The sequence below is a fragment of the Cucurbita moschata genome, unplaced genomic scaffold (genome assembly GCF_002738365.1).
Source record: "Cucurbita moschata cultivar Rifu unplaced genomic scaffold, Cmos_1.0 Cmo_Scf00006, whole genome shotgun sequence".
NCBI lineage: Eukaryota > Viridiplantae > Streptophyta > Magnoliopsida > Cucurbitales > Cucurbitaceae > Cucurbita > Cucurbita moschata.
In genome coordinates this window covers 3,853,668-3,865,372 of record NW_019268522.1, presented here as the reverse complement: position 1 = coordinate 3,865,372, position 11,705 = coordinate 3,853,668, and the positions used below count along the sequence as shown (strand labels likewise).

General features: G+C 35.5%; 1 protein-coding gene across 3 annotated transcripts; it reads right to left on the bottom strand.

The window, feature by feature from the left end:
- Window positions 1-364: 364 nt before the first annotated feature.
- LOC111444069 (ubiquitin carboxyl-terminal hydrolase 23) lies at window positions 365-8,097 on the bottom strand. Of its 3 annotated transcripts, XM_023082002.1 has the most exons (12): window positions 7,875-8,096; window positions 7,572-7,793; window positions 6,709-6,823; window positions 5,948-6,058; window positions 5,384-5,556; window positions 4,924-5,253; window positions 4,004-4,129; window positions 3,268-3,882; window positions 3,058-3,159; window positions 2,285-2,963; window positions 1,584-1,674; window positions 365-862 (listed from the first exon to the last, which is right to left on the bottom strand). In XM_023082002.1, exons 1-12 carry the CDS (start codon window positions 7,884-7,886, stop codon window positions 703-705), a joined length of 2,736 nt encoding a protein of 911 aa, XP_022937770.1. In that variant the 5' UTR covers window positions 7,887-8,096; the 3' UTR covers window positions 365-702. The 3 variants fall into 3 exon arrangements, with proteins under 3 accessions (XP_022937770.1, XP_022937769.1, XP_022937768.1); XM_023082001.1 differs by having other exon boundaries at window positions 3,304-3,882; window positions 7,572-8,097; XM_023082000.1 differs by having other exon boundaries at window positions 7,572-8,096.
- Between the last annotated feature and the right edge of the window lie 3,608 nt (window positions 8,098-11,705).

Below are 11,705 nucleotides of genomic sequence, written 5' to 3'. Positions count from 1 at the left end.
TATTAAGTTTTGGCAGTATTTATCATGCACTACTGAGACCCGAGACCCTTAAAGAATCTTTTCCATTCTCGAATCCTATTAATATCAAATCAACTTTATATCTTCCAATACATTCCTACTTTTTTTTAAAAATTACAAATTCGAAGAATCAACTAGAATAAAATTGGATTAAAAAACAAAGCTTTTTTAAGAGAAAATGAAAGAATTTACAAGTCCAACAAAAAAGAGAGCAAGAACTAATTACAGAAACAACAAAGGCTTGAATCCAACAAAATCAAACCAACACCTTTAAAGTCTCTAGCTTATAATTCAACCAAAAAGCATCAAAAGATTCGTACTGAGATGATCCAGAGCCAAAGAACAGAGTTAGAAACTTTTATGAGTTTAAATAGAAGAATGATAAAACAGTTCACCAAGTTGGAAGTGACACAATTAATTATCAGTCTCATTCTCTCATGAAGTCAAATTCATCATATAAAAACTCTAAAGATTCTATCATCCTCTTTTCCCAAGGGGGAAGGGGGGGAAATAACAACACACACACTTAATCAATGGACAGCCTTCAGACCGACAAGAATGCTACACATCAAACATCAAAATTGATAGAAGTGTTACCCGCAAGTAGAGTTGTAGTTGTGGTTGGTCGGTCAAGTGGCAAAACTTACAGCCGCCTTGTGGACACCTCCTCTCCTGCTTTCTTCTTCATATCCTAAATGGTTCGTTTCCAGATCCACATCTTTCCACCTTTACCTTCTTAAACTGTGATTTCTTGGTAGCTATCTCTTGGAAAGGATTTGGTCCATCAAATGTGTGTTTAAATTGTCGGATCTTCTTCCTCTTCCCTTGATCGTATTCTTCGTCCCTGTAAATTTGGCATATATATATAAACGATGTCAAAATAACTTACATTCGAGTTATAGCTTGCACCCACCTCGACTATTTTCACAAGACTTCGGGTGAGAATATAACTCGTAGGATATTAAATTTTAGGTAAGGAGTCACCATGGCTTGAACTCATTCCTTCTGACAACTACCCCTTTTTTATTATTTACATGGTCCTTATCATCGAGCACTAAACTTACCTACCAATATGTATTTCGTTAAGCATACTAACTTCTGGGTTTGTGTGTGTTTGTTTTGGAAATGGATATCTTTTATCTAATATTATAGTTGTGAGATTCCACATTGGTTGGGGAGGAGAAAAAAGCATTCTTTATAAGGGCATGGAAACCTTCCCTAAAGAGAACAGTATCTCTTAGCGGTGGGCTTGGGCTGTTACCATAGTTTTACCACTTTGGCCTATTATTAGTCTTTCTAAGACAACCACAAACACGAACAATAGCGAATATGGTCAATATTCACACCCAGAATGCTAAACAAACGGTATTGACCAGATTGAAGTGGTACTAGACTATTGGATCAGTCATTAGTAAAATCTGTATATGCGTTCAAGATAAAAATTGAAATAAAGCTACACTACAGCTTGTAACTTCTCCTCACAACTTTCGTCATCTTGAACCGATTATTACCACCTAACAAGCATTGGTAAATAAGAAAGGGTCAATGAGAAACTTTTAACTCACCATTCATCTGCAACGTAGCCGATGCTAACATTTTCCATACCAGTGAACCCATTCCCAGATGAAGGCATGTCTATCCCATCCCACTGCTTGACTGCAATAAATTCAATTTTTTTGACTCGTTAGAAATATAAATAAGCCGAACAAGTTTCAGCGTCCGTAATCAATAGTAGTATAAAGTACAACACTTGATCTTCCCATCAGAACTAGACAAGTAACACTTTATAAGATTTCCGTGAATCAATGTGTTATCTTCCCATCAGAACTAGACTAATATGTGTAATATTTGGTTTGGGACTTACAAAGGCTAGTCTTTCAATCAACGTAAGAAAGCTACAAAAGAGAAATGATCAAAACCAGGGAATGCTTTACTGAATATGCAATTTCAAAATGAGATTGCCTATGTATAACAATGAAAATGTGAATATGACTAAAGAACGCCTTTCCAGAGGAAAAAGTGCACAACTGAAATCTTAAGAAGCAGTCTGAAAGGCATCATTTCTGATACAGATACACAAAAATAATAATAATAATAATACCATAGATAAGGTTGGAATTTCTCATCTGATGTAGAGTTTACATATCTTAACATGTAGCAGGAAGGTTATGCAATTAAAACAGGTTCATAACAAGCGTCAGAGAAAAATGCTTCCAGACCTGAAGTATAATAAAAAAAATGTAGGAACGCAGCATAAATTGCTTACCAACTGTATCTTGAAAACCATTGGTAAGAGCACGACACGAGCCATCTTGATTAGAACTTCTTTTTCTATCTTTTAAACCATTCGTTTCAACAGACTCATTGTGATTAGCCACTATGATAGAGTGAGTACTACAATTCAATGTGTTCATAGTTGCAACCACAGAATGTACCTCTGTACTTCTCTTTTCACCTTCTTTATCAACTATATTAGTCACCGACTCCACTTTATGACCTTCTTTCCTTGCGCAATTACCATTACTTTCTCTAGAACCATGCTTATCCTTCTTCCTGGACTTAGAAACTAAGCAAATGGACTTGGATTTCTCAGATGTAGATGGACCAAAATCAGATGACAGATCGTTTCTACTGAACAAGCTCTCCACAGTGAGACTTTTGGAGCCTGGAGATTGGCGTTTTTTCCTTCTATGTTTCTTCTTCTTACACAGGCTTAAGGATGTCTTGAAAAGAATGTTTGAGCTGAGATGCAAACTTCCCGAAGGATACTTCAAAAGTTTTCTTTTCAATCCTCTGCCATGCTTCGAATCAAGAGTTTTTGAGAGCAAAAGTCCCTCTAACATAGTTGAACTTGATATTTTATTTGACTCATCGGGCATCTTCTTACAATTAGAAGCATCCCCAGAAGACAAGTTACCAGCAGAAATTTGATCTGAAATGCCAACCTGGAAGAGTGAATGAACAAGAATAAGTTGAAGAGACCAGAAAACTACAATTGTGTTGAGGGCTAAGGCATTTCAATGGAATATAAAGGTGGACCTTGCTACTTTCTGACATTGGTTGATTTGGTACTACTTCAGGGTCAGATTTCTTCAACGTTTTACAGCCAGACTCTAGGATTGAAGCAGCAGCATTATCATTCTGCAAGTGAAACCAAAAGCTTTTAAGCAAAATGGGTCTTTTTGCAAATCAAATTGGTAACAACAAATACTCCAACCTGTAAGAAATGGAAACCAAGCATCAACTTACAGCCTGAAGAATGGCAGATGCGTTGGCATCAATTACACTGAGAGAAGTAGCAACTGAGACACCCAAGCTTCTGTCGACATGGTTGATTTCCGAATCAGCTGCTTTGGCCAAAGAGCTCTTGGAATTAGTAGCATGAAAGCTACTGTTCATACCTCTGGGTAACGATGGTAAATCTTCTGCAGAACTAGGGTTCGGAATAATTTCCTTGTTAAAAGTTTTTAGTGACGAGATTCCCAGTGAAGGAGATTTTGGCATGGACGATGCCTCCGGTACTGAGCATTCTTTACTTGCCCGTTCAGTTTCTCTCGGGACAGATGGTCCATTTGAAATTGTTGTTTTTGATGTACCTACGTTTGATGAGTCTTTTAACTCTTTTACCAATTCATCATTGGAGGGGCCATTTAATTTTTTTTCAAATGTACGATTCTGTGTACAGTTGACCTTCTGACCTGGGTTGACAATGGAACCAGGTTTATTTAAATTGGTAGATGTTTTCATATTCTCTTTCGAAGCAATGTCGACGGGTTTCTTTGGAACAACTTTTCTTCGGTCCCGTACATAAAATAACATGTACGCCTGTTGCTCAAAAACTGTCCTGTCACCAACATGCGAAACCTGTAACAAGCAAATGAATTCAATTTAAATTGGGGGTAGGTTAAGTGGAGATGGAAATTTCATCTATATAACTATTCAACACAGTTCTCTTAGGTAGAACCATTAACCTTATATCACATACCCGATTGTCATCAAGGGCATACCACATTCCACTGGATGTTCGAACGTAACAATAATAATGACCACTACGGGTGCTACCACCATGATGAACCAGAACCCCATAAAGAGTGTACTTCAAATCTCCATCCTGGTAATGCAAGAAGCTCAGTAAAACCATAGGATTGCATAAGCACATAAAGATACAGATAATGAAAGCCAAAACAAACTATAACCAAGTCGCATAGGTTCAAGGGATTTGGCAATTTTATATTAATATCTCACTTTTCACGAAACAAAAACAATGTTAACTTATTGGAGTCATTGTACTATGACAGTACCAATCAACCCTTTTATGTTTTCTGTTCATTGTTAAAAATATAGCCATATAAATATTTGATCATCAACACAACACCATAGAGCAATCAACAAGCTCAGAAAATGGAACCTAACAAGATATCATAGCAAAGGTATGTTTAACAGGCATGAAACAATTTTTACAGAAGAGTATCACTGTCATAATGAAAGAAAAGGGAAAGCCAATCTGTTCCATAAGCCAGAGTTTAACACACTTATCATTTATATGATTTATCCAAAGAAGCTCAACATACACTCTTATCTCCCTCTTCACGTAGCTTACTGATGCATTAACCAAGCAGCAACCAGTAATAAGCTAGAAGCCTAGTACCATTATAAATTTCTGTAAAATGAGCAGGGAATTGCTGAGGACTGTATCAGAGAACAATTACATAAGATTGAATTTAGTTGGAATTAAAATACAAATATTGCTAGTTGTTAATTGATGATTATGCTTTTTTCAAGGGAAATTGAATGATTAGCTTGCAACAGCAGACTATTAGCAAGCTAATAGTGCACAATACAATAAACAACGACCAAGTCTATAGCACCCAAATGAAATAAAATGTGTATGAATGAGAAGCTTACAGCATAGGAACCACTGACAAAAGGAGCCAGATCCAATGTAGGGCTAAATTGAATCTTTTTGTGGATCTTTTCTTCAAGATTGTACGACTGGAATCGCTTGAGATGAATAGTTAAAACATAAGGCGCCTTGTAAACTGTGAACTGCTTAAGAGCCTTAACTTTTTGCTTGCATCGTTGACATTGATATTGCCTTTCCCCTCCATCCAACAGCTCAGGAGTAGTGAAGTTTTTAAATGCTTTATGAATAGAATCAGCCTTCACTATGTCCAGACTTAGATCTAAAAATGGATCAAACTTGTTGGAGCAAAAAGAACATTGCATGCATTTGACCTGAAATGAAGTAGAGGAATTACATGTCAACAGAAGAATTTACATAGAGGACAATGCAACCTTTAGATATCATTCTTTTTTCCACCATTTCAGGTTGTGACAGATCTGCTGATCCCAACTAAGAGATTACCTGACTTCGGAGGCGACCACCAAAAATCTTGTGTACCAAACTCTTCTCATAGGCACTAGGAGATTCACTTGGCAGGCCTAAAGGCAAGCAACACCTATGCATTGATTCAAGCAAGTTTACCATGTACTCATGAGCATCTTCTTGTCTAGCATTTTTGAAGTTGCGAGATATACCTAAGAGAACGGTTAAGAATTGAACAATCCAACATCATAGGGAGATAAAAGACAGTCTACATCCAGCTAAAATGGTTACTACTAAGAAAAATAATAAATATACCAACTTTAAGATATGATAAACTCGTGCGGTTTTTATTATGAAAGAGCCAGCCCACAACATTTGACTCTTTGTTGTCTCTTAGATGACAAGGACATTCTTAGACCATCTTTTCAATGAATAATTTTTTTCCCTGATAAGAAGCAAACATAACAAAGGTTCCTCTTCAACTTTTTGCCTTAACTGTTGTTGATAGCATTTATACTATATAACAGTTATCCGTTTCCCAAGAATCTCGAGTAAAACTAAACAATAAAGAATTATATTAACTGTAGCGAATTATAAGGATACATCGCAAATTAGAAACAAGATCCTTGGGTGCTAATATTCTCCCACTTGACTGCAAAGCACGGCTGACATGCTTCTGGATGGCACATAGAGCACAGAATCCAGCTACATGGCCTTCACAAATTACGAAACTGAATTAGGCAAGACCAAGCATAAAAATCTTAATGCAGACATTAAAACAAACCGAGCGTATTTGCATGCGACCCTATACATACAATGTGCATGTGTCCTAATTTTGCATAAAATGACAGATTGCATTATGCTCCTAGCTTTTAGACGCTAGCATACTCAGAATACATCATACCAGCTCAATAAAATTGGGAACTTAAACTCATTTTTCAAATCTAAACTGAATCAAAAAATAGAACCTAGGCCTAAATTTAAAAACATTAATTATCAACATGAGCATAAATTAGTAGTTCAAGTATCTACTCCTTTCCTTACATTTGTAGTACTAAAATCAAATTTAAAAATATGAAATATAATTCTAATAGAAATGGGAATTCAACCCCAAATATATAAATGTCAAACGCATGTGTTAGAAATAAATTAGTGTAGATATATGAACATATATATTTCCTGTTCAAAATAGAACAAATCTTCTATAAAATATATAAGATTTTGATAGAGGAAAGTCGAAACTATTTCACATTAGGCTTACGGTTAAAAATAAAAATGGCAAGGGCAAGTTTGCTAAAATGTATATCAAATTTAAATTCATTGTGTTCTAAATCTAAGGAAGAGGAATATGCAGAATAACACACAAGAATTTTGATGCTTCCCGCTTTGAAGATATGCAGCCAGAGGCTCTGTATATGTCAAACACTGCAACACAGAGTTGAGAAAACATGTGTTCCCAAGATTTTGCAAACCAGCACCCTGCGAAAGGAAACCCCGTAGTCCTTAAGTGTGATTTCGAAAAAAATAATTGATATTCAAACTTCAAGAAAATAACATCCCAGGCAATAAAGAATCTATGAGCCATCTAAATGAAGTAAAAAAAAAACACCCAATTCAGCACGAATTACAAAACAAAAGATGAACATTTAGAAATTGAAGAGACAAATTCCTAGAGATCCAAGGTTCAAAATTTTATTGAAAAATCGAGCAATGTGAAAATGTAAGATTTAAAAAAACCAGCAGCAACAGACTGATAGTTACAATGGTCTGGATCAAAGACCATCTGGAAAGAAATGAATTCCAAAACTTTATGATAAACATATGCATGATACGTTTTCTTGAGATAAAAGGCGAAATTAAACAATTCTGGTAGAAGTACAGATACGAAGAATATAATAGAAATAGATTATAGACAGCTTGTAAAATGAGGCAACAACGAAACTAATTAGCCGCAAATTAGCACTAAAACGCGCACAAGATTCAAAATACGAGTTCTCAAGAACGCCGAAGATGCCCTTTAAACTACAAATAGACAGGGCATGAAGCCACTGAACAGAGTAGAGAGTAACAACGAAAAGAAATGAAAACGGCCACATCAAATCTGGGTCCGAAACAAAAACTGACAATTATAACGCATGGGTACCCATCAATCAATCAAACACTCAAATAAAATCTTAAAACCGACATATAATGACGCAATATCAACAGAAATCATAAAGCCACTTACAATTCGGCGAAAGGTGATCTCGAAACTGAGCTCGGGGTCCAACCCATTTTCCAAAAGCTCCGACCCATCCAATTTCTTCCCCTTTAGAGCCGAATGATCCACATTAGAACCAGATTTCTGACCAAACGAGCTATTGGGGTTTAGCGTCGTGAGTTCAAAATCGCCGCCGCCGTTATCAAACCCCTTGAAAGTTCTCCTAGCTGGAACATAATCCACCCTCTTCTGAAACAGAGAAAACACTAAATCAGTCGATGTCCCAGGACAATCCGACTGATTATCACCAAGCTCCGGTTTGAAAACAACCCCGTCAGCCATTGGAAAGCCTTTCCAACAAAAAAGGAAAAAAAAAACGCGATTCCAAAGAGATCAAAACCCTCCTCAGATTCTAAAGCGGATTTTGAGAAACAAAATCGTGAAATCTCCTTGAGAGGGCGAAGGATTCAGGGATTGGGCTGAGAGGCAATTGATTTGCAGAGCCTTCGCGCGTTAGCACGGCTTCTGCGAAAGAGGGAGAGAGTGAAAGGCGAAAGCGCCAGTATTAAACCCTACAGAAGTCTTTTTTGGCTTTTCTTTTTTCTTTTTTTTTTTTCGGAATTGGTGCAGCTTAGATTACGGTGGGCGCGCTACAGCGGATTCTGGCTTCGCTGACTTAGCCAATAGATGAACGCCACGTTTTGATTTGAGGAGAAAACCGTACTTTCACAATGTCACTCGGAATCTGCCATAGCCAATTAAAGAATGAAACGTGGAAAATAGACTCAATTTCCCACCCCGAAAAATACGTTCTTTTTTGTGTTTTAAATAATAAAAATAATGATTTCAATTCAATTCCACGTAATTTAGATTCTAAATTTTTATTTATTTTGCATTTTAGTCCTTTTAAAAATAATATCAACTAAATAAAATTTGAATGATCTAAACATGTAACCTGAACTGTGTCGAATTACAGTGGAGGCATTACAATAGATTCTGGCTTCGCTGTGGTGTAGAAATCGACTTGGCCAACCGATAAATCCCATATTTTGATCAGAGGAGAAAACAGTACTTTCGTAATGTTTGTCACGGAGAATCTGCAATAGCCAATTAAAGAATGACACGTGGAAAATAGACTCGACCTGAAAAATACATTCTTTTTGGTGATTTAAAAGTAGGGAAATTAAAAATAATAGATTCAATCAAATAATAATTTGAATTCGTTTAATTTTTTTTATTTTTTATTCACGAAACCAAACTAATATAACAATTTCTTATTTCTTATTTCTCAATAATAAAAAAATATATACGTTCGAGCCAAAAATAAATTTTAAAAATTTATTTTTTTTTTAGGTTGGAATAATATCAATTAAGTCAAATTTGAATGATTTTAAATATGCAATCTACCCGATAATATAGTGTCTCACGCTAAATTATAACTTAAAATATGAAATATATATATATAATTGAAAATTACATTAGAATATTTATAAATTCGAGAATTAAACATCAATTATTTGTTGTAGACCATAAAGAATAGATGACCTCAAATGTCAAATCACTGTTCGAATAAATGAAGCTTGATTGCTCTTTTAAAGAAAGTCCAGCTATGTCTGAATTCATTAAATACACCTTTTAGTTTAACTTTGATGAACCTTACTTGATCGGGTGTTTAGGCATTAAAAATTATATATTTTAATATTTTTAATTTTTTAAATCTCGGCTAGTATTTTTAAAATATTTGTAAAAAACATAGATAATAATAAATAAATAAATAAAATGGTTATAAAATTAATTTTCAAAAAAAAGTATATATCTAACATAGCTTAATTTACTATTTAATCTTTTAATTTATACAAAATTTAAAAAGTTTTTGTTGATTTATAAGCATAAATATTATTTAAAAATATTAATTAACACTTTTAGATGGGATGAGGGCAATTTGGGAATTACATTTCACTTTCTTTTTCCGTCCATTAAAGTATTAATTAAGCATAGTTCAACTAACACTATCTCAATCTTGTTGCAAGTCAGCTCGAGTCATCATCTTGTCACCTTAGTTGTCTACTTACGTAGACCTTATTAAAAATCGTCACTAACTCTTAATGTACTTTAAAACTAAATCGATATAGTACTTACCATTCATCACTTCGTCTTTAATTCTTTTTTTTTTTTTTTTTTGTACGAGGATTTTCCAACCATCAGCTAATGTCTTTTGAAGCTAGGCTCTCGTGAACTTTATGTTGTAATATGAATGTTTATACGGGTAATTTCTAAAGTAATTGGTATTCTTGAAATTTATGGTCGCGTGTTCTTAATCCGAATATTTTTTTTGGTTTGGTTAGCTGAGAATAATCACGAGCACACTGTAATATTGGGAGGATTAGAGTGTATAGAGTTAATAATATCGTAGCATTTCTAAGTTTAGGCATACAACATGAAGCATTAGAGTGTCAAGATGGCAACTCGAGAGAATGAAGTTAGTACCATGGCACTTGGGAGGATTAGATTGTATGGAATTAATAATATCATAGCATTTCTAAGTTTAGGCATACAACATGAAGCGTTCGAGTGTCAAGATAGCAACACGAGAAAATGAAGCTAGTACCATACTCGGGGTACTTGGGAGGATTAGTGTATGGAATTAATCATATCGTAGCGTTTCTAAGTTTAGGCATATAACATGGAGCATTAGAGTGTCAAGACAACAACTCGAGAGAATGAAACTAGTACCATACTCGGGGCACTTGGGAGGATTAGAGTGTATGGAATTAATCATATCGTAGCGTTTCTAAGTTTAGGCATACAACATGAAGCGTTCGAGTGTCAAAATAGCAACTCGAGAGAATGAAGCTAGTACCATACTCGGGACATTCATAGAGTCGAGCTTCCCTCCCGAGTTCATATTCCTTAAGGGCTCAGACTTGGAGTATTCCAAGGCCGTGTTATCTTTTTCTTTACAATTTCTTTTCTCTCTCCTAATATTTTCTTCCTTTTTTTTTTAATTTGGAATTAACACGTGTAAGGCCTCAGACTCGATGACTCTAAAAAGACGGTAAAATTTTCGTAAGATAAAATAAAGAGAATTTGAAACATAATATATAATATATTTACATTATTTCAAAATATAAAGTTCAAAATACAACATAAAAGTTAAAATACAAAATAAGAAACGGACATAAAATATTTAAAACAAAAGGGCTGAGGATGACGGGTGAGGATTGTCTATGGTACCTACTCCAGAGTCCGTTTCCGGCTTTGACTAGCTCCTAATTTACCTGAAAATATGAAGTGAGTACAAAGACTCGGTTAGTTGCCTACTTGTAGGCTCTTAATCGCGTCCTTCGTACACTAGGGTACCACACTATTTCTTGGTTTGTTCTAGTTCTTGTTGCAAGTACTTATGCCCTTAGGTTCTGTTATGAGTAATGAGTTCTTGACATGTTCTAACTTGAGGGCCTTGGTCCTTGTATTCTAAAGTCTCAACCTTGGTTATGATAAAAGGGCCTTAGTACTAAAGTTATGGGTTCTTGCCTTTAGAACAAATCTTGATCTATGTCCTAGTCCTTGATCGTTATCTTGTTCTTGGTGACTTTCTATGATATTGTTCTTGTTCTTGTTCTATTCTCCAAGACACTCCCCTTAAGATTTACGGTACGAGTCATGAACCTAACAACATATCTCCAAGGCTTCTTACGTTCCAAGCAATGCAGTCTGTATCTACGTCTAAGGTTTCATGTGTTCCAAGCGATGTAGTCTGAACCCGCATCTAAGAATTACCCTGCAATACAGTCTGAAAATCTATGCCCAAGGCTTCATGCATTCCAAGCGGCATAGTCTGGATACCTATGCTCAAGGATTCTTACATTCCATACAGTCTGAAAATCTATGCCCAAGGCTTCATGCATTCCTAGCAGCATAGTCTGGATACCTATGCTTAAGGATTCTTACATTCCAAGTAGCGTAGTTTGAAAACCTACATCCAAGGCTTCCTACGTTCCAAACGATGTAGTCTGATCTTGCATCCAAGGCTTGCCCTGTGATACAACCTGAATACCTATGCTAAAGACTTCATACGTTCCAAGTGGCATAGTCTGAGTCAAGACTTCATACGTTCCAAGCTACATAGTCTGAGTCAAGACTTTATACGTTCTAAGCGGC